This window comes from Megascapheus bottae, chromosome 30 (genome assembly GCF_031878675.1).
Source record: "Megascapheus bottae isolate mThoBot1 chromosome 30, mThoBot2.hap1, whole genome shotgun sequence".
Lineage (NCBI taxonomy): Eukaryota > Metazoa > Chordata > Mammalia > Rodentia > Geomyidae > Megascapheus > Megascapheus bottae.
In genome coordinates this window covers 2487351-2509390 of record NC_143538.1, presented here as the reverse complement: position 1 = coordinate 2509390, position 22040 = coordinate 2487351, and the positions used below count along the sequence as shown (strand labels likewise).

The window sequence follows — 22040 nt, the reverse complement described above, 5'->3', positions numbered from 1 at the left end:
CCTGCTCAGCTTTTCCCGGAGACGCCCACCGCTCCCCCCCCTACACCCACAAGACAGAGTCCCGGGGTACTCCCCCTCCACACACAAACGCAAGCAGAGTGCCACACTCACAAAGTCCCCCCCCAACCCTGAGCGGGGAGGGAGCCCCCACCCTCCTCTGCTGGTGGAGGGAGTCTAGAAGTTTCTCACTTAGCAGGAGATCCAGTTTCTCCCCTCCCCCACAGCCCCCTCTGGCCTCATCTCTTCTTGGGTCCTGTCCAGACTGTGGCTGTGTCTTTAAGAAATTGCTGCTAGGGAGAGAGAGGAGAGAGAGGAGAGAGAGAGAGAGAGAGAGAGAGAGAGAGAGAGAGAGAGAGAGAGAGAGAGAGAGAGAGGAGCTCAACCTAAAAACTTTGGCCTCTTCCCCCTTCTAAGTTTTCTGGTGTCACTTATGAAACCCGGGGACCAAAGTTGGCACTACGGAGCAACTCCATTCTTTCCTTTTTTCTAGAAGGCGGCGGCCCGTGGTTTGGCTTCCACCCTTGGCCCCCTGTCTAGGCAGGGTGGACCCTGGCTGTCCACTGAAGGTGGACCGGCTGCTTGTTCTTCCAGATCTCACCCTGCCTTGGCCTAAGCCTGGCCTTGTGAACTTTCTGGGCAGTTCGTGTGGCTTCTTTAGCTGAGGAAGAAGGGCGATTTGGAGGTAAGGCTGGAAGGCAGTGGAGGCCAGGGTTAGGGGTGGAGGCCGGGGTTAGGGGGTGGAGGCCGGGGTTAGGGGTGGAGGCCAGGGTTAGGGGTGGAGGCCGGGATTAGGGGTGGAAGCTGGGTGAAGACCAAGGAGCAGGCAGTAGGGTCCCCTCTTGGCCTGGCCCCGGCCTTTGAGGCACTTGGGGCAGACGCTATCTGGGTTGGCCAACCGCACCCCCACCCCACCCCCCAGCTGCATTAGGCTCCCCCAGTCAGCTGAGAGGTCCTGGAAGAGTTTATTTAGGCAGCTGTTTAGTAACTTCTTGACCAGAGCCAGCCAGGGTGGCCATGCTACAGAAAGGGCCCGGTGTCTGCTGTGGTCAAGGCAGGGATGGGGTGTGGGGGCGTGGAAGGTGATACAAGGGGCCTTGTGTGGAAAGGACAGGGTAGAGCCCACCCCTAGAGGCCCGGGGGAGGGCAGGAGGGAGGGCCTGGGATGCTACGGGGGGGGGGGGGCTGCAATACAGATCCACAGTCCTAAAGTCAGCTGGGGAACAGCGGCCTGCTCAGAGAAGCTGAGGTTTTGCTGCCATCCTGTCTTCAGGCTGCTTGGCAAGTTCAGGCCCTCCTCTGGGTCTCAGTTTCCCCCTGTCCCCCTCCCCCCCTCCACTTTTTTGCCAGTTGTGGGGCTTGAACTCAGGGTGCTGTTTCTGAGCCTCTTTCACTCAAGGCTGGTGCTCTACCACTTAGAGCCACAGCTCCACTTCTGGCTTTTGAGTGGCCCAAGAGTCTCACAGGGACTTCCCTTCCAGGGCTGGCTTTGAACCGTGATCCTCAGATCTCAGCCTCTGGAGTGAGCACCCAGCTTCTCAGAGGTGGTGGGTCAGGTGGTGGGTGTGTGGAGTGGGTCACAGGAGGACTACGGCTTACCTAGGTTGTCTGTTTGTCCTTCTAGAAGGTACCATGCCTGAGCTGTGTCTCGTCTGTTGGGCCATTCTCCTGGGCCTGGCACAGGCCTGTCCGGAAGCCTGCGACTGTGGAGAGAAATATGGCTTCCAGATTGCCGATTGCGCCTACCGTGACCTAGAGGCTGTGCCACTGGGCTTCCCAGCCAACGTGACCACCCTGAGCCTGTCGGCCAACCGGCTGCCCGCCTTGCCAGAGGGCGCCTTCCGGGAGGCGCCGCTGCTGCAATCCCTGTGGTTGGCACACAATCAGATCCGCACGGTGGCCCCAGGCGCCCTGGCCCCTCTGGCTCACCTGAAGAGCCTGGATCTCAGCCACAACCTCATCTCGGACTTCGCGTGGGGGGACCTGCACGCCCTGCACGCCCTGCAGCTGCTCAAGATGGACAGCAACGAGCTGGACTTTATCCCCCAGGATGCCTTTCGCAGCCTGAACGCCCTGCGCTCCCTGCAGCTCAACCATAACCGGCTGCACGCGCTGGCCCAGGGTACCTTCGCCCCCCTCACGGCCCTCTCCCACCTGCAGATCAACGACAACCCCTTCGACTGCACCTGTGGCATCTTGTGGTTTAAGGCCTGGACCCTGGCCACATCCGTGTCCATCCCCCAGCGGGACAACATCGCCTGCAGCTCCCCCCACGTGTTCAAGGGCACCCCGCTGGCACGCTTGCCCCCGCTGCCCTGCTCGGTGCCCTCCGTCCAGCTCAGCTACCAGCCCAGCCAGGACGGGGCCGAGCTGCGGCCGGGCTTCGTGCTGGCTCTGCACTGTGATGTGCAAGGTCAGCCGGCCCCTCAGCTCCGATGGCACATCCAGACCCCGCGTGGCACTGTGGAAATCGCCAGCCCCAACGTGGACACCGACGGGCGGGCCCTGCCCGGGGCCCTGCCTCGCTTCCGGGCCTTTGCCAATGGCAGTCTGCTCATCCCCGACTTCGGCAAGCCGGAAGAGGGCACTTATAGCTGCCTGGCCACCAATGAGCTGGGCAGTGCTGAGAGCTCGGTGAACGTGGCTCTGGCCACCCCAGGGGAGGGCGGCGAGGACGCCCTGGGGCGCAGGTTCCACGGCAAAGCGGTGGAAGGCAAGGGCTGTTACACCGTGGATAACGAGGTGCAGCCCTCGGGGCCGGAGGACAATGTGGTTATTATCTACCTGAGCCGGGCAGGGAACCCCGAGGCAACCGTGGTAAAAGCGGGGGGCCCTGAGCAACGGCTCCCCAGTCTGCTCCTACTGGGTCAAAGCCTGCTCTTCCTCCTCCTCCTCACCTGCGCCTGCTTCTAGCCACGCCACACAGGCCACTGGGCCTGGGCCTGCACAGTGAGGCTCTGCCTTCTCCTACCGCCCCTTCTGAACTCTTCTGGAACACCCAGCACCCCAACCCATACACCTGCCCAGAGCTAGTGACCACGTCGGGGTGCAAACTTTTGCTGCTGCTGCCAGCATCACCCAGGGACCCCACCTCACACTGAGGCAGCGTTCTAACAAGGGTGACACCCTAACCTGACTGAAGCCTGGGTGTCCCGGGCCCCGCAGGGGTGTGGCTGGGAGAGAAGGAAGGAGGGGAGCCCGGGAAAAAGAAGGAAAGCCAACAAGACTGGCACAGCCACTCGTGACCTCTGTCTGGTGATTTCTGATCAAGATTTGGGGCTCCTGAAAAGCTGGGTCTCTCCCTCCTGTCACCCTCGACACCCCAGACTTCACCCTCTGCCACGAACACCTGCTCTTCTTTCCTCTACAAATCCACAGGACACACCTGTAGGTGGCAGAGAAATAAACATTTCTAAGGCTATCCTCCCGTGTCTATTGGACTGCACGCGCGTGCGCGTGTGTGTGTGTGTGTGTGTGTGTGTGTGTGTGTGCGCACGTGCGTGTGTATGTACACAGGTCCTGGGGCTTGAACTCGGGGCCTTCCACACTTGTTTAACATGTTTGTTCAAGGCTGCTGCTCTACCACTTGAGCCACAGCTCCACTTGTAACTTGCTTGGTCTCATGGACTTTCCTGCCGGGACTGGCTTTGAACCTGGATCCTCAGATCTCAGCTTCTTGAGTAGCTGGGATGAGCCACAGGCACCGAGCTGGCTCTGTTGGCCACACAGTTCCGGGATGCGGGGTGGGGGGGATCAGAGGGTGGATCAGCCATGGGGTGGGTAGGGCTGGACTTCCACGCATGCGCACAGTGGCAGACATTTCCCTCCTCCAAACCAGAGATGGGAGGGAGGTGACACTGAACAGTGCTTTGAGGCAGTGGGAGTGGGGCAAGGTGGGGAGAGCCTCCCCCACCGGCCTCTGCTTCCACGGGGCTAGAAGGGGAGGGAGGGAAACAAGCAGGGGAGAGAGACCAAGTAGACCGGAAGGGGGGGGGGGGTTCCTGCCTGTTCCTTTCCAGAGAGAGAGAGAGAGTCTAGGCCAGGATTGCAGATTCAGGGGGAAATTTCCCCAGGCAGCCAGGGGCTCTGACCCTGGGCTGGGTGGGGGGTGGGGGGGCGGGGACTGATCCCTCTCTGCGGTCTCTCAGATGGGGGTATGCAGGACAGGGGGTACCCCGCCCCAAATCATGTGTATTCACAAAGGGACAGTGTCCAGAGGTGAATCTTAATGTGTCTGCACAGTGCTCAGAACTGCTGAGCTCAGCAGAGGAAAGAGCACTGGCCAGGGCCTCCCCCCCCACCCCCCCCCCAAGCTGTGAGCCCTGGTGGCCTGCCAGCCACGCCTCCACCCTCTATGCCATATACAGCCCCTCCCCTGGCCCGTCCCCCCCATCTCCCCACCCCCCTCCCTCCCTCTCCCCATCCAGTTGCAGGGCCTGCTGCTAAGCCTGGACCATTGCAGGCCCACAGCCCTGGTCAAAGGCTGACTTCACCACTGGCAGAAAGCAGTTCAAGATGGAGCCCCAGAGTCAGGGCAGCCACGGGAGTTGTGTCTTGAGTGGACACAGTGGGTCCACTGCCTCCTGTGTAAGTTCCTCTGTGTACAGCCTTATCCCAGTCTGCAGTAGGTGTGGAACATGGCTGGCACATCGCCTCCTCCAGGAAGCCTTCCTGGATGCCCACTTCCTTCTCTCTCAGTGTGGACCAGGGACCCTGCACAGCTCAGGGCACCCACGGCCCAGTCTGACCACACCCCTGTGGGACTCTGTTTCTGTGGACAGGGCAAGGGTAGAACCTGGATCCTCCTTATGAGCCTTCATGACCCCTCTCACAGGACCAGGGAGATATTTTTCAGTGGGTTGTGGTGGGTGGCCTGCCAGGTGGGTTTTTGACTTATTTTTTTTGGTATGGGTCCTAGGATTTGAACTCAGGGCCTGAGCGCTGGTCCGTGAGCTTCTTTGGCTCAAGGCTGGCGCTCTACCACTTGAGCCACGCCTCTACTTCTAGCTTGTGTTGTGGTTCATTGAAGAGCCTCGCGGGCTTTCCTGTGCAGGCTGGCTTTGAACCACCATCCCCAGATCTCAGCCTCCTGAGTAGCTAGGGTGAGAGTGAGCCACCAGCGGCCGGGTGGAGGCCCATTCTTTAAACTCCAAACAGTGCAGGTGTATGGATGATGGAGGAGTTCCTATTTATTCTTGGGGGCACATCAGACCTTTTTCATGACCCCCTAAGTACACGGCAGGAACAGGGGCTGGTTGGCTCATTGTGCATGGCTGCCTTACTCCTCACTGGGCCCAGAAATCTTCCAGCCCATCCGGGGCAGGAGAGAGGGCAGAGGAAGTCAGGACCCGCCCTGGGGGGCCCTGCGAGGCCTGAGGGGGAATCTGGCCTCTTCAGGCCCTGAATGACTGGCTAGGCCTCTGGAATGCCCCACCAGGCCTGAGCTGCAAAGGCCCGATGTGTCTCCATCTAGTGTAGGAGGCTCCTCCCAGCGCATCAATCCCGCCCCCCCCACTTCCCCGGCCCTCCCTGACACCCCACAGGCAAGGCAGAGCAGAGCCTCTCCCCTGCTCTCCACCTCAGACGATTCTGGGAGAGCTCAATCTTCCTCGCCCTCATGGCTGGACACCCTTGGCCCGGGCTTCTGCCAGAGCCGTCTTCCGGAAGGCCTGCAGAGATGGGTTCTGCGCCAATGTGTACGCCACACCCCAGCGGGCCCTGCTGAGGCTGGCTCGGGGTCTGGCTCCCTTGACCACGGGATCCTTCGTCTGCAGCAACTGCATCCCTGAGGAGTGGAGACCCTCAGTGAGACCCCCTGGAACCCTCTCCCTCCACCCAAGCCGAGTCCAAGGAGGCTGACTGTGGTAAGGGCAATAAGCTTGGGGTTTAGCAGCCAGCTAGGAGATGGAAGTGAGGAAGAGAAGATGAGGCTGCAGAGGGTAGAGAAGGCTCAGCTGTCACTAGGTGGGTGGGCATGGAGGTGACACTGAGTGAGTGTCTCCTGCCCACCTCTTGGGGGGTAAGAAGGATGTTTCAAGCAACTTGAGAGAGAAGCAACTGTGCCATCATCGGGTCCGTGTGTGAACATTCACAGTACGAAAGAAAAGTCCCCCCGAGACTGAACGGCCAGGGCCCCACAGGCAGCTAAGGGAGAGCAGAGGTGGAGTCTTCTTGGCGCTTGCTCTGTGTGTGTGTGTGGGGGGAGCTGGGCTGGCTTAGGACACCCCCCTCCCCGTCCACCCCACCTCCAGGAAGGGCGTACCTTCTTCTTCCTCCCCCAGCCTGAGGCTGCTGGGGAGATCTCCTGGGGGCCGGGGCTGCAGGCTCCGAGCCCTCAGAAGCAGAGTACAAAAAGCGGCCACGGCTGGATGTGACTGGCTGGCCTCGATCTTCAGGAAGCGCCGGTATGTTTGATAAGCTGTGGTAGGGTAGGGGCAGGGCACTGCGTCAGAGGAAGGGCGGCGGGGTGCAGGCCACACAGGCACAGGCACACACGTGTGCACACATGCCTTCAGGCACCTGTGTGTGCGCGTGCATACACACAATCACGTGTGTGGGCACATCCAGGCCTCCAAGCAAGCACGGGGCTGGAGTACCGGGAGGTCCCACCTTTACTACTGCTTGAGCAATCAAAACCCTCGATCCAAGCCAGCCCCCAATCCCAGCCCTTGGTCCCAGCCCTAGCCGGGGGTCTTGGGCTCTGACCCTGGACTGCAGCCCCTGTGGGATCTGTGAATGTGAGGTTTAATAAAGAGACTTCCAACTCCGTTCTCTGACTCTCAGAAAGCTGGGAGGGGCCCGGGGGGAACAATTGCCCCTAGCATTATAGAGACCCAATATAGAGACCCAAGATTCTACTCTAAACAGTTAACCAGCACCCACGCTTCCCTGGACCTTAGAGCCAGACACAGGTTTATGCAAACCGTAGCTGTTTGCTGCTTGCCTAAGAGAAAGACGTCATTCCTCCTCTAGGGCTGTTTCACCTGCTGGGGTTGGTAACTTCAAAGAGACTGCTACTTTACTCTTGGCTCATACAGTCCCCAAATTGTTCAAGACCCTGGGAACAGGACCTTGGGGGTGTCTGCTGCTATTGAGAGCACAGGCCCCCTGGTGGCCCCAAACCAGTCTCACAGTCCTGGTCTCAGTCACTGCCTTGATCCCAGGGTGTGGTGGGTTAAGATGGACTGCAATAGACCTAAACTCCAGCCCCCAACCCCCAGCCCTAGGCCCCAACCCCAAACCCATAGACTCTACTCCCCAAATCTAGCCCCAGCCCCTAGGCCCCCGCCAGCCTGCACAGCCAGCTTACCTGGGTCCAGACTGGTGGCTCCAGGTGGCAGCAGGCTGAGCTCCATCTGGCCGAGATGGACAGCATTATAGAAGGCCGAGAGGAGCAGGCGCCAGGCCCCGGCCACCGCCCCCACCAGCATGTTGATGGGGAAGAGAAGAAAGGTGGCCGCCGAAAGCGCATGCCTGGACGGGAGGAGAAAGGCTAAGGCTGGGCTGGGCTGGCAAACCCCTCTCCTGGCCAGCGCCAGGCCTCCAGGCCCACAGCACCTACTGTTTACTGAGTATCTGCTGTGCCACTCTAGACCTCCCTCCCTCCCTCTCTCTCTATCCCACCCCCCAACTAACCCTAGAAGACAGAATATTCATCCTCTTCTGAAGAAGGGAAACTGAGGCCCTGAGAGGACAGGAGACTGGTCTGGGGGGACAGGGTTGAGATTTAAATCCGTGTCTCTGCCTGTGAACCTCTGGGTTTCCCACTTCCCTACTGGGGGTGTCTTTTGTCCATGAACACCAAGTCTCTGCAACACAGAGAAGGAGTACAGACCCTGATCCCTGCCCCGAAACCAGGTTTGAGGGGGGCAGGGTGCTTGCTTCACATGTGCAAGGCTCAATCGCAGCATTCCAAAACAGTACCAGAAAAATAAGCACAAGTCTCTGGGGAGTCATTCTGGCCCCCGTGAGTGTCACACAGAGAATTCGGGGACAGGCAGGCCTAGGTCAAACATACCTGCCGGGCTAGAGCATGGGAGGGAAGTTGGGGAAGGGAGAAAGGTCCAGAAAAGATCTCGACAGCCAAGTCCTAGGGGCTCAGCCTGTCAGGAGGCTACTCAGAGGCGGAGACTGAAGGATGCAGGAAAGTCTAGGAGACTCTGATCGCCTCCATGAACCAGCAAAATGCCGGAAGTGGAGGTGTGGCTCAAGTGGTAGAGAGGGAGGGGGGGAGAAAATAAGGAAGAGGGTAAGTCCCTGAGTTCAAGCTCCACTCCTACACACGCACACACGCACGCACGCACACCAGGGACAGCTTACCGGTTAGTCAGCTCCCGGGGTCCATGGTGGTTCTTCAGGAAGCCCCAGTGGGCTGCTATGTTTTGCAGAGCCACCGCCAGCACCAAGGTCACCCAGAAGGGCCTGTGGGGTGGGGGCGGGGAGCGTGGTGGCTGCCAGCTGCCCTTGGGGGGAAAGAGTCCCAGAGCCCACCCCCCACCCCCTACCCACCAGGAGGCCTGGAAGGCCCGGAGAAGCAGCAGGTTCCGGCCGTGGAGCACGGGAATGAACACCAGGAAAGTCAAGGTCGTGGTGGCCAGGAAGAAGATGATTTGCTGGACCAGAAGCCCTGTGGGTCCGGCACAGGAGACAAGGGGGCCTTGAAGGTGACCCACCTGGGCCCCCCCCCATTGGTTGCTGGGGGCTTGAACTCAGGGCCTGAGCACTGTCCCTGAGCTCTTTTGCTCAAGGCTAGCTCTCTGCCACTTTGAGCCACAGCTCTTCTGGATTTTGCGTGGTTAGTTGGAGATAGCTGGTTTTAAATCACGATCCTCAGATCTCAGCTTCCTGAGTAGCTAGGATTACAGGTGTGAGCAACGTGTTATTTATTTATTTGATGCTGGTACTGGGGCTTGAACCCTTGGAATTTCACTCAAGGCTGGCCTTCTACCTCTTGAGCTATGCCTCCCTTCCAGGATCTGATTTCTGACTGCTCTCCCACTTTGAGATGCTCTTTCTGATCCTCCATGGCTTTGTCTGGAATGTGGGAGCAGGAATCCCTGCTGTGAACCCCACCATGTCTGAGACACGGACGGTTCTGCCACCCTTAATTCCCGTGACTTCCTGGGACTAAGATTTCCTGCTAGTGTTTTGCATTCCTACAAACTGGAACTTGGTGTATGGTGGTAGACGCCGGGGAGCTGTCTCTAGAGACAGCCAGGCTAATTGATGACACAGGACACTGTGCACGAGTACATTGCGTACAAAAGGGCTGTGTGTGTGTGGGGGGGTAAGGGCTGCCTAGATGAGAAATCACAGCTTTCAGATCTGTTCTTTTCCTCCTCTTCTACTTTCTCCCCCAGAAGGCCAAGAAGACCCTGGGGCCCTGCCCTAGCTGCTCACACTTGAGGCATCCTCTGGTCTAGACCCCTTGCTCAGTGTACAGCACTATCACCCCTGCATCCCCCACCCCACACCCATCCTCAGGGCTCCCATTCCCCATGAGGTAGCTTCCTGTAGCCCAGGACAACCCCTCTCCCCGTCCAGAGCCCAGCCTCACCTAAGGGCAGAGGAGGTTCTTGACCCCAGGCTTTCCCAGCATGGGCAAAATCTCTCAGGGACCCTCTGGGCAAGGGGTGCAGGCCAGAGGCTCACCAAAGCAGGTGAAAGCAGTCTGATAGGCACTGAAGCTCATCCAGCAGAAGACGGCGTGGCGGGAAGGATGTGTGTTCTGGAGCAAGGGGCCCACGTCCAGGGAGGCCCCTCGGTGCAGAGCTTGAAGATTGGCCCTGGGGTAGGAGGGAGGTAGGGCCTTCAGGGAGCAATCCCCCCACCCCCTACCCCTCACCCCTGCCCAATCTGATTATACCCTGTAACCACCAGCAAAGTGAGAAATGAGAAATGGCCAAGGCACCAGTGGCTCATGCCCACAGTCCTTTGCTACTCAAGGAGGCTGAGAGCTGAGGATCAAGGCTGAGGCCACACGATGCAGAGAGTCTTCTTGACATCCAATGCCTGCACCTGCCCCTCCTGTGCCTTTGTGCCAACAGACCCCTGCTCAGCCATGCTGGTGCCCCAGGATTCTGACCCCTGCTCCACCTCTGTGTGGGGTGATTCGGAGTCCCCCACTGACCTGTGTGTCACCAGCGAGCGGGCCAGGAGCAGGAAGGTGAGAGAAGAGGACAAAACCAAGGCAGAGACATAGCACACTGGAGAAGGAAGGGGGGGTTGGAGTCAGGAACTGGGGGGCTTCGGGAGTCTCGGGCCCACTGCTGGGCTGGCGTCTAGAGGGGGTGTCCCCCCCTTACCCCCTAGTTCTGAAATCCATCGGAGGCAGCTGATGGGTGGCCGCTGGAGGCCACCTGTGGGCCAGCTGGCTTTCACTTCCTTGTCTCACCTGCGCACGCGCACACCATGAGGGTCTTCCCGCCTCGCGCCCCCCCCCTCCCGAGCACGCGCACATCACGGTCTGCCCTGCCGCCTGGACCATGACCTTGTGTGTGACCTTTGTTCAGAGCACATAGGATGTGAGACCACAGCCTGCAGGGACTAGAGAAGGGGCCACCCTGGCCTGCCCCGTCTCCTCGCCCTCACTCCAGCCATGTGCATGAAGATGCGATTGCAGGAGAGGAGGGCAGGGCCATGGAGAGGAGAATCTCAAAGGGGGAAGGCACAGCTCAGTGGTGGAGCGCGAAGCCCGTGTTCAAACCCTGCACAACGACGACGACAACATCTATATGTTATATAGTGTATATTATAATATTATATGTATATTAGGGGCCAGGCACCAGTGGCTCACACCTGTAATCTCAGCTACTCAGGAGGCTGAGAGCTGAGGAATGTGGTTCAAAGCCAACCCGGACAGGACAGTCCGTGAGACCCTGATCTGCAATGAACCACCAGAAAACAGGAATTGGCACTATGACTCCAGGTGATATGCGCTTAGCCTTTAGCAAAAACAGTGCCTGGGCCTTGAGTTCAAATCCCAGGACTGACAAAAAAAAAAAAAAAAAAGGAATAAAAGAAAAGAACCTATTCAAGAACACTCAATGTGACCGGGCCAGCTGGGGAGCAGCTGGGGGTCTCCTGGTGTCCTAGACACCTTACCTTCCAGAGCCCAGAGGTGATGCCTCACCAGCTCCACCACCTCTTGCCTGTCCTCGGAGAGCACGATCCCGAAGCCAGCCATCAGATAGGACACGTCGGTGGTGAGCTCTGCACGCACCTTTTGCATGGTGGGCACGACGCTTGCCAGCAGCAGCAGCGCCACCTAGAGGAAGAGGATCCCATGGTCAGAATGCCTGCCCCCCCCCCCAGACCTCCGGCTCACCTGCCCCTTAGAGCGGGGCTCGCTTTAGACAGACCTCGGAGCCTCTCCACTACCTCTGCAGCGCTCCAGCTATTTCAGAATACAAAGCTTCCTTCTTCTTCCCCCATGTTGGAGCCACCGCCCTTAAATGACACAGACCTGACTTCAAATTCTGGCTGCCTGGAGACATTTGCTGCAAGAGCTTAATCGAGTCAAGGTCTCCCAACCCCAGTAATATTCCCCAGCTATAAAACAGAGAGAAATTTAGCCGGGTGCCAGTAGCACACTCCTGGAATCCTAGCCACTCAGGAGACTGAGCTTTGAACTTCCCAGTTTGAAGGCAGCCTGTATAGAAAAAGTCCGTGAGAATCTTACTCAGAAAAAAAAAAAAAATGGGGAGAGGGAGAGGGCATCAGTGGTTCATATGTGTCACCCTAGCTACTAGGGAGGCTGAGATCTGAGGATCGTGGTTCAAAGCCAGCCCCCAGGCAGAAAAGTCACTGTGAGACTCTCATCTCCAACGAACCACTCAAAAACCAGAAGTGGAGCTGTGGCTTAAAGTGGTAAAGCGCTAGCCTTGAACAAAAAGAACTCAGAGACTGTGCCCAGGTTCAAGCTCAAGTTAAACACAAGGGAAAAACCTCATACACCGTCAGGTTGTGATTCCCTCCCCCCAGAAAAGGGATGACCCCCTTTTCTCCAGGTTAGGCCAGAGACACAGGATAGAGTCCTGAGTGGGGGATTTGGAGAATCGAGTGGTGCCTGAGCGGTGGGAAGGCACTGCAGGGGGCGGGGCATACCTGATAGATGGCTGTTCCTGTCAGCGTGGCTGAGATCACCAGTTTCAAGGGTAAACGGAATCCTGTGGTCCAGACCAGAAGGGCTGGTAAACAATGCTTTCCAGGCCTGGCCGCCTCCTCCCCCTCGCCATTCTCACCAGGGGTGCAGGAAAAGGTCAGGGTACACAGGGCCCAGGCCTAACCCAAGCTTCTCCTGCAGTTCTGCAGGGCCAAAGCCAATCAAGACCCTCTGACCCCCCCCCCCCCCCCGCTGCCAACTTCCATCCATGGGCCTTTGCACCCTGGCACCTCTCTGCGGTGTGTAGATTGAGCGCCGGTAGCAGGTCCAGGCCCGGGATAGGAAATCTTGTTTCAAGGCAGGACTCGAAGAACTGCATCAGACAGATCAGCTGATGAAGGCCTCCGGAGAAGGCCATGCCCCAGGCCCAGCTGGACCCCGGTGCCTTCCTCCCCTGCTCCCGCTATGCCACCAGCGCCTGCCCCACGGGCCTCACCGGCTCTCCAGCTTCTTCCGGCAAAGAAGACACCTTAGATATTCCTCCCAGTAATGTCCCTGCCGGCCCTGAGGGGACCAGAGAGAGAGGGACAGAGCCCTGAGACCTGCATCCAGCTGCCCCTGGCTCAGGACACACAGCAGGTATCACTCAGGTCTCCATGAAACCCACGGGCTGTACCCCTAAGGGTGGAGAGGCAGGAAGGTTGTAGACCCAAAGGCCACACCTGGGTAAAACCAAGAGCAGCCTCACCAATCCTACCCAAGAGCCTCCATGGCTGGGAAGTTCTAACTAAGATCTACCTCTGAGCCTCTTTAACTCAAGTTCCTTGTTAGGAGAGAAAAGTCCTAGCCAGATCTGGGGTCAGAGAGAATCTAGATTCCCTGGGCACAAAGCTGAACAAAATCACAGGATGGCTCTGGTCCAGCCCAGGGCTCCCGGGAGCTTTTCTTGCTGCTACTCAGGTGACTGGATTTGCCTAAGCCACAGGGAAGGCCTGGGGCCCATGGGAAACTGTTCTGTATCATGGGGGGGGGGGGGGGCAAGGGCTATCTGTTGCCATGGCAACTCCAGGGCACCCCAGGTCCAGAATGGATGAACTCAAAGCTTGACTGGGCCCTTTGTGGCTTAAGTATCTTTGACCGAAGTCCAAAGCCTTTGGCACAGACAGTGAGGTAGAGGCCCTGGAAACTCTGGAAGGCCTAGGTGGGTCAGGAGAGCAGCTCCCCACCCCCCCTTTTTTTCTAAGCCAGCAGTGACCTAAGAAACAGAGGGAGAGGATGAGGGGGCAGGGGTGAAATCTGGTCCCGTGTGCCAGGCAGAACCCACCCAGGGCCTGCAGCCATCTTACCTGGGAGCTGCCCCCTATCCTGGGGTGGAAGCTTTGTGCCAGCTGTAGGGGATACCAGAGGCTCAGGAAGCCGAGGCCCAGAAAGAGAGGAGCAGAGGCCAGTAAGGAGTAGTACTTGTAGATCTACGAGGACAAATGGACAGTCAGACAGACAGCCTCTCTCCCCAGCCATGTGCCAGGTCCCAGGCCCCTCTGGGCTCCATACCAGGCCCTCAGGCCTTGGAAGGATCCTCCTTCTCCTCCATCCTCCCTTGTAGGACCAGCAGGGGTGTGTGCTGGGCCTCACAAGACCTGGGCAGTCCCCCCATTGCACCCCCAAAGGCTGCCATGAGTCTTGAGGATATTCTTTCACCTGCCTTCCTCTTTCCTCTTTCAGGTGCTGGTCCCGGGGTTTGAACTCAAGGAAGGCCTGTGTGCTATCCTTTAGTTTTGTTTCTTTTTTGCTCACCGCTGGAGGTCTACCACTTGAGCCACATCTCCACTTTCAGCTTTTGGGTGATTCATTAGATTTAAGAGTCTTTCAGACTGGGGCCGGGAGTCTGGCCTAGTGGTTAAAGTGCTTGCCTAGCATGCACGAAGACCCGGGTTCGATTCCTCGGTACCACATACATAGAAAAAAGCCGGAAGTGGTGCTGAGGCTCAAGTGGTAGAGCTCTAGCCTTGAGAAAGTCGTCCAAGGACAGTGCTCAGGCCCTGAGCTCAAGCCCAGGATTGGCAAAAAAAAAAAAAAAAGAGTCTTTTAGACTTTCCTCCCCCAGCTGGCTTTGAACTGTGATCCTCAGATCTCTGCCTCCTGAGTAGCAGAGGGTGACAGCGTGAGTTTCCAGAGCCCAGTTCAACTTTCTAACTTTCACCTCTCCCTGGAGGTATTGGTATTGCCAGCTCCATTGACGAGAAGGGAAACCGAGTCTCAGACATGGTTTCCTCAAAGAGGGGCCCACTTTGCTTATTTCTTCCTGTCTGGGAGGTGAGAGGCATAGCTATTCTTGGTGTGTGGTAGCTGGAATGTCACTGGTCGGAGAATGTTAGTTGAATGAAGTTGTGAATGAATGAATGAATGAATGAGCGATGCTGGACTCCCCTGGCACTGCCTCTGGTTCTAGGCTAGGTGCAACTTTAGTCTCAATGAGCAGCAGGCAAAGCAGTGAGACGCCTGTGTTTTCCTTCAGGCCTGTGAGACCAGCCTCGGATCTGAAACCTCCATTTCCTACCTGAAGGCAGGCCAGGGACTCTGTGTCCAGGATTTGGGGCTTCCTGGCCTGCTGCTCTGACCCTGCTGGGCTGGAAGCAGCCAAGGGCAGGGCCCAGGTGACCCCAGCCTCCCCACAGCCTGAGTGGTAAGAGGAGAAAGCAGGATGGTGGAAAGAGACAGAGAAGACCCAGGTATGAACAAATGTAAAAGGAACCACGTGGAGTTGGTGGCTCACGCCTGCCATTCCTGCTATGCAGGAGACCTGAGGATAGCAGTTCAAAGCCAGTCTGTAAGACTCTTAGATCCAGTGAATCACCCAAAAGCCAGAAGTGGAGGTGTGGCTCAAGTGATGGAGCCTTGAGCAAAACAAATTCAGGGACAACCCTTCCAGGCCTGGAGTTCCAGCCCTATGACTGGTGCACGTGTGTGTGAGCACACACATACACACACAGTGCAGGTCGAGGCAGTTCCTCTGGGCGCCCCCCACACACACAAATGGCCACTGAGAATCCACGCTTACCTTGCGGCTCTGGGGACACTCGGCACTCTGCCATACCTGGACACCGAAGTGGGCCCAGGACAATGCAGTACCCAGCCCATGAGCCACCCTGTGCCCAGCTGCAGCACAGGCAGCCAGAGGGTAGTAAAGGGCAGGGTAATAGAGCAACGCCAGCATGTTCCAAGGCCCTGGGGCACAAATCAGCAGACAAGGCACTCAATAGAAAAGTCCTTGAAGAGAGCCATGCCTACCCACCACAGGCCTCTCTGGGATCTCCATTTCCAAGCTGCCCTCAGCTGGGGTAACAGTCCTGAGTTCAAGGGTAGGGTCTAACCCTCACCTGCCCTGAGACCTCCGACAACTTACCTCTTGAAGTCTCAGTTTCCTTATCTGCAAAGTAGAAACAACCATGATGTATTATTAGTAAGATGAGAGGCGATAGATGTGGTGCTTAACACAGTCCCTGTGTGGGTACTAAGTTAAGTGCTCCCTATTACTGCTTGCTTTACTGAGCCTAGCACCTTCCTCTTCAAAATTTTATGGAAAGCCAGGTGCCAGTGCCAGACCTGCAATCCCAGCTACTCAGGAGGCTGAAATCTGAGGATCATGGTTCAAAGCCAGCCTGGGCAGGAAAGTCCATGAGCCTCCGACATCCAATGAACCAGCAAAAAGCTGCAAGTGGAGCTGTGGCTCAAAGTAGTAGAGCACCAGCTTCGAGGGAAAAATCCAGGCATGGATGGCTTTACACCTGTTACCTTAGGTACCTGAGGATTGCGGTTCAAAGCCAGCCCAGGGAAGGCAAGTCTGTGAGATAACTAATGAAACACACACACACACACACACACACACACACACACACACACGCTTTGGGGAGACTGAAGACGGAAAGGGCTCCTCAAACCCAGCACTGTACCCCAGCACCCTGCCCTGTGCCCTGTCTACCTGGGCTCTGGGCAGACGCGAGGGTGAGAAAGGGCAGCGGATGTTCGCTGGACAACATCAAACACAAGGAGCTGAAGAGAACCATGAAGATGGCGGCTGGAACTGCCCGGGGTCCATCCCCAGCCAGGAAGTCCCCGGGACTGGCAGAGACAAGAAGAAGACAGGAGGGCATCGCTCAGCCTCTGTGTGCCCGGCGTGGGGAAACCCCCCCCAGCTACGCTGCCCCAGCAGAGGAGGGAGCTGCATGTCGAGGGGACCGTGGGGGCCCCTGGGTTTGCAAGCATGCATCCCACCTTCCATGCACATCTGCGTGGACACCTCCATCAGCACGCAGCCCGGGGCACCAGGGACCAGAGTGGGAACAAGACCTGGCACCCTTCCCTCCTGCCCACCCTGGAAGCTTCTGGAAGCTTCAGGAAACCGCCACCCCCACACCAATACATCTGTCTGTTGGGACCTTGGCGGATCATCAAAGAGCAGAGCGAGTCATAACATCCTTGTGTAACAACCAACGCCCGGGCTGGGGCCTGGGCCAGGAGAGGGCAGAGAGAGGTCACGGCTGTCCCAGGCATCGCCCCTTGGGGGGAAGGGGCCATTTGGACCCCCGGTTTCTTTTCTCCTGAGCCCCGGCTGTGGTCACAGTCACCAGAGGTGACAGGCTGGCTGGCCACAAAGCCAGAGCCTCCACATCTAGGCTGTGGGCCTCCCCCTCCGGCCTCCTCCACTCGACCCAGCCCAGGTCCTGTCCCAGCTTGTAGAGTGATGGAAGGAGAAAAGAGAAAGTTCCAGCAAAAGAGACCCTTGAGACCAGGGTCCAGGTGACACAGAAGAGCCAAGATGGATACAGCCACTCTGCACTAAGTGTGGCCTCTTGTACCCCCATTTCCTGGGCAACAGGACTTAGAGATTCTCTGTGTGTCTCCCTTTCTCCCTTCCTCTCTGGGGTTCCTGATGGTGCCAGATCTGGTAGGACATGGTAAGCCCTAGGGGGAATCAGGGCTGGCTTCGAGGTACTTAACACATCAGCAGGGTTTCAAGGAAGTACCCAGGCCCCCAGCACCCACCTGGGCAGTCCAGGTCTCCGGTGCCCACAGCCTGGCCAAGGCCGGCGCCGCCTCACCAACCCCGCCAGCAGCAGCAGCGTGAGGAGCTGGGAGGAGAAGGTAGACAAGAGGACTTTTCCCAAGGGGCTGAGTGCTAGTGCTTGGTTGTTCCTAGATGACCTAGTGCTTGGTTGGTCCTAGATGAGTGCTAGTGCTTGGTTATTCCATCCCCCTCTGGTTCCATACAAACCCATGAGTTATCTTCGGGACTGGCGAGGAGGTGCAGCTGTCTAAAAGGGTGTAGGTTTGTTCTAATCTTTATTTGGGGGGTCCACCACCTGGGAAAACAGTCTGACCCAATCCTCCCAGGAGACCCCCAGGTCCACAGCCTGGCAACAGATGGGTCCACTCACCGACAGAGAGGCCAAACAGGCATGGTGCAGGCCGGGTGGCGTCCTGGGCTGGCAGGGGGGCTCTGCCCTGTGGAGTGAACAAGGGTTGCTCAGGATGGCAGGACCCAGGGCCCGGAACAGTCCACAACGAAGCTCCCTCAACCTTCTCCTGTCCCTGGGCCCCCATCCTGTGTGTACCTGTAGCCAGCCTGGCCCATGCCATGTGTGTGTGTGTGTGTGTGTGTGTGGTCCTGGGGTTTGAGCTGTGTCACTCAAGGCTGGCACTCCACTACTTGTGCCACAGCTTCACTTCTAGAACTTCCTGTCAAAGATCAGACTCCCCCAGACTTTCCCACCAAGGCTGGCTTTGAACCTCGATCCTCATATCTCAGCCTCTGGAGTAGTTAGGATTAAAGGGGTGCGCCAGTGGCGTGGACAACGGAAGGCATAACTGTCTCTGGGTCAGAGAAATTGGCTCAAGGAGCCGCTGAGTTCTGGGGGGAGAACAGGGAAGTTTGGGGCTAAGCTGGATCCCTGGGGTGGGTGAGGGGGTGTCCAGTGGGCCTCTGGCTTGCCCAGCTTGAGTCTGGGCTCCAGTGAGGACAAAACCAGGGAAGCCGCAGGTTGGGGGGCTCAGGGGGGGGCCTCTCCTCTACCCAGCAGGCCAAAGCTCCCCTCCCTGCCTGCTGCTCAGAAAAGTCCAGCCAAGGACTCATTGGGGGAATGAGCCTAGCACCCCAGAACTCTAATGGACAGCCTTCCCCCCTCTGGCTTGCTTTCTGGACATCTCAGCGGAGAGCCAGGCACCAGTGGCTCTCACCTCTCACCCCAGCTACTCAGGAGGCTGAGGTCGGAGGATGGCAGTTCAAAGCCAGCCAGGAAGAGAAGTCCGCCAGACTCGTCTTCCATCAACCGACTTAAAAAGCAAAGCCAGAAGTGGCTTGGCTTCCTCTGAAGGTAGAGGGGTGCTTAGGGGTATAGTAGGTTCTATGTGGGGTCTACAGGGGTTCCCCCTGTCTTTGCTTGGACCTTGCATCCTCCCCATGTCCCCTGGGAGGGGGTCCTTACATGACCAAGCCATGTGACGTGGTACATTGAGAATGGGGGTCTCTAAGCCTTCATACCCCTACTAGACATTCAGCTCACTGGGTGATGATTTTGGGGCTGGAGTTTTGTGTTTCGGGACAAGGAAGATGGGGGCGCAGGGGTGCAGAAGAGGGAGAGAAGCTTCCGGCAAAAGCATCATTTGAGTTTGAGAGGTAGCTCCATCCCCTTAGGCCAAGATTTGGGGGGAAGAAGCAGAGCACAAGAGGAAGGCAGCATGGCTGGCTCTAGGCAAGTCTCAGGAGTTGAAGCCCAGCACTGGGGGCTCACGCCTGTCATCTTAGCTACTCCAGAGGCTGAGATCTGAGGACCACGGTTCAAAGCCAGCCTGGGCACAGAAGTCCGTGAGATTCTTATCTCCAATGAGCCACTAGAAAACTGGAAGTGGTGCTGTGGGCTCTAGGGGTAGGTAGCGTGGTAGCCTTGAGCTGAAGAGCTCAGGGACAGTGCCCAGGCCCTGAGTTCAAGTCCCACGACTGACAAAAGATAATAAATGAGGACAGTCTCTTGCAGGTTAAGGAATTTCTTTCTCCCTATGACTGAGTCTACCCTGGTCACTAGCCCCCCCCCCACTACTACCCTTCCCCCAGTCCCACTACCCCCCCCAGCCCCACTTCCCCCTGGAGGCTCAGAGAAAGCCATCTGCAGTCCTGCAGAGCTTTGATGGCAGCCATGCCTGGGGGGGCATCTGACTCATAGGGAGAGGTGAACCCAAGTTCATTCCCTTGAGGCCTGTGGGTGCCCAGCCACGCCCCCCAAAAGGGGTTGGGACATTTTATTTTTTCCTGTCCATTTTGTTACAGGACTAAGTTCTCTTCATCCTTAATTAATGTTCCATGCGGGTGGGAATAAACTACAAATTCTAGATACCCTCTACTACTACCCCCCCCCATCCTCTAGCACTCTCTTTGGCCTGTGTGTGTGTGTGTGCTGGTCCTGGGGCTTGAACTTGAACTTAGTACCCAGGCGCTATCCCTTAGTGTGTTTGCTCAAGGCTGCTCCACTCTACCACGTGAACCTCAGCTCCACTTCCAGCTTCCCCCCCCCCCACTGGTTCAATGGAGATTAGAGTCTCACAGATTTTTCCTGTCCCAGGCTGGCTCTGAACCTCAGTCTCGGATCTCAGCATCCTGAGTGACTGGAATAACAGGCGTGAACCCCCTTGCTCGATTCTGATCCCACATCTAGATAGATACCCAGCCACACCTGGTGGGCTCTCCCCAAGAAAAAACTCCATCTGGGCCTTGGCTCAGGTTGGGATTTCGTCTTGGGGTCTCCAGGCCCCTCTCCTAGCCCCGATGTGTGGGGATTCAGAGACTAGGGGGTCCAGCTCCCCCACAGAAGTCCAATTGGAGAGTGCACTCCTACGGACAGCAGAGTTGGCTCCAGAACCCCCAGTCTTGCAAACAAGGGCTCCTTTCCCCCAGGCCTGGGTGGGGGAGGCACGCAGGCCTTCTCCCTTCTCCAGTTTCCGATGGTAATGGAGAACAGATGTGAGTGAGCGCACATCTGGCTGGGCCCCTCCCCCCGGCCTCACCTTTCCCTCAGACTGAGCAGCAGGAGTTGGGGCGGCAGGGAGGAGGGAGCGGCCGTGGATTCCCAAGCTCTGGGCTCCCTAGAGGCTGGCAGCCATGACTGTGGGAGGTGGGGGTGGGGGGTGTGCAGAGAAAGTTCTAGTTTCTCTATCAGGGATGCCTGCTCTAATCAGATAGAGTTTGGAGCAAGAAATCTCAGCCACCCTGGGCTGAACCTCTTCCCTGAACTGACCTGAATACCCCGCTTATTCTACAGAACTGGGCCTTCTGGGTCCCCCTTCCTGGCCTCCCTCCTAGAGCCTTCCACAGACTCCAAGACCCTGAGATTAATATATATACATATATTAATATATTAATATTATATATATATATGGACTGACAGCAACTTTCCTGGATGCCTCCCCCCTCTCCCAGGCTTGTAAAGCACCCCATCTATAAACCCACACCCCCAAGTCATCAAGGCCTCAAGGCCTCATTCTTTGTTCTCCATCCACCCACCCCACCCTACCATCCCCCCCACTCCCAGAGAACCCCAAGATCCAAGAGGCCCGGGGTCTCCCTCTCCCTAACTTCACACAGGTGTTGGGCCCCAGATGGCTGATCTGAAGCCTCTTGGCCCCAAGGCAAGGCTGCTTGCTGTTCTGGGGGATCAGAGAGGCTAGGGCTTGGTCTGGGGTCACACAGCACCCTAGGGTTTCTTGCTAGCACTAGCAACCTTACCCCCCCCACACACACCCCATTCTTGGCCCAGGGGGAGGTCAGCTAGAAGAGTGACACTTACCCCTGGGGCTCGAGCTTCTCACCTCCCTGGGGCTCGTCGATGTACCAGCTGCTATAATCATCTTCTGCACTCCCTGACCAGGTCCGATTCCCGGCTGTGGCCTGGGTTGACATTGTCCCTTCTCCTTCCAGACAAGAGGGGAGAGAAAAAAGAGAGAAAGAAAGAAAGAAAAAAGCCACTGTGAATGTAAAAAGAGGCGAGAGAGAGAGAGAGAGAGAGAGAGAGAGAGAGAGAGAGAGAGAGAGAGAGAGAGAAACAAGAGACAGAGAGAAAACCCAAACAAAGAAACATTTCTTTTTAATCTTGAAGGCTACTTTCTTACGGTTTTGCTGTCTGGGAAAGCCAGTCTGGGGCGGCTGGGCTTTACAGGGAGGCGGGGTGTGGGGGGTACCAGCTCAAAAGTCCCCTTGCACCCCTGGACACCCTGGGGAGGCGGGGGGGCGGGTGTCCCAGCTCTGGCCAGGCATCTAGCTTGCACACCAACAGGCTTTGTTCAAAGGATGATTTTCTTTGAAGAAGTTTTTGTTTTCTTAAGTCTGAGACCCCCCCCCTCACCCGAGCACCCACCCGAGGGGAGCCTTGAACACAAGCCCGAGGGACAAGGGAGAAAGGAGCTCAGAGATGAAGGAGTAGGCGGCTACCTGGGGTTTCGCTTCATCTGCCCCCCTTCCCCCCTGCCAGGGCCTCCCAGCTAGGTTCCCCCCAACCCCTTCTCTCTCCGGCTCCAGCCTCCCCACTTTTCTCAAGTTCCCACCAGCGCATCCCCCCAACCTCAGACCGCCCTCGCGGCCCCTCCGACCTCTCGGCCTTCAGTGATGCAAAGACCGAATAATTCTGCAGGTTTGTTACCCGCAGAGCCTGGCACCTGGTCCAGTGTGGCACCTGTCCCCCCCTCATCCCCAGCTCCCACACCTGAGCTGGCCCCCACACACCTGCAGAGTCCAGAGACAACTCGCTGGGTCCCCACTGGCCGAGGTGGGGAGGGGAACCCGGCCAGGCCCAGGGGGTCCGCCAGGATTTCCGCACACAGGAGGCCACACGTGTCTGTCTTGCTGGTGAAAAACTTTTGTTCCCACAACTTGATTTCTCAAGATAACTCACCCCCA

The 22040-nt window shown here is 57.5% G+C and overlaps 2 protein-coding genes across 2 annotated transcripts; one reads left to right on the top strand and one right to left on the bottom strand.

The window, feature by feature from the left end:
• The first annotated feature begins 349 nt into the window (after nt 1–349).
• Islr (immunoglobulin superfamily containing leucine rich repeat) lies at nt 350–3418 on the top strand. Its single transcript, XM_090321573.1, has 2 exons — nt 350–682; nt 1622–3418. Exon 2 carries the CDS (start codon nt 1630–1632, stop codon nt 2908–2910), a length of 1281 nt encoding a protein of 426 aa, XP_090177699.1. The 5' UTR covers nt 350–682; nt 1622–1629; the 3' UTR covers nt 2911–3418.
• Nucleotides 3419–5536: 2118 nt separating this feature from the next.
• Nucleotides 5537–21309, bottom strand: Stra6 (signaling receptor and transporter of retinol STRA6). The gene is made up of 18 exons (XM_090321390.1): nt 20935–21309; nt 17536–17602; nt 17144–17229; nt 16080–16219; nt 15504–15527; nt 15159–15325; nt 13447–13569; nt 12597–12664; nt 12391–12473; nt 12103–12164; nt 11101–11263; nt 10127–10202; nt 9649–9782; nt 8506–8623; nt 8317–8418; nt 7307–7470; nt 6260–6415; nt 5537–5782 (listed from the first exon to the last, which is right to left on the bottom strand). The coding sequence occupies exons 1-18, from the start codon at nt 21045–21047 to the stop codon at nt 5613–5615; spliced, it is 2016 nt and encodes a 671-aa protein (XP_090177516.1). The 5' UTR covers nt 21048–21309; the 3' UTR covers nt 5537–5612.
• Between the last annotated feature and the right edge of the window lie 731 nt (nt 21310–22040).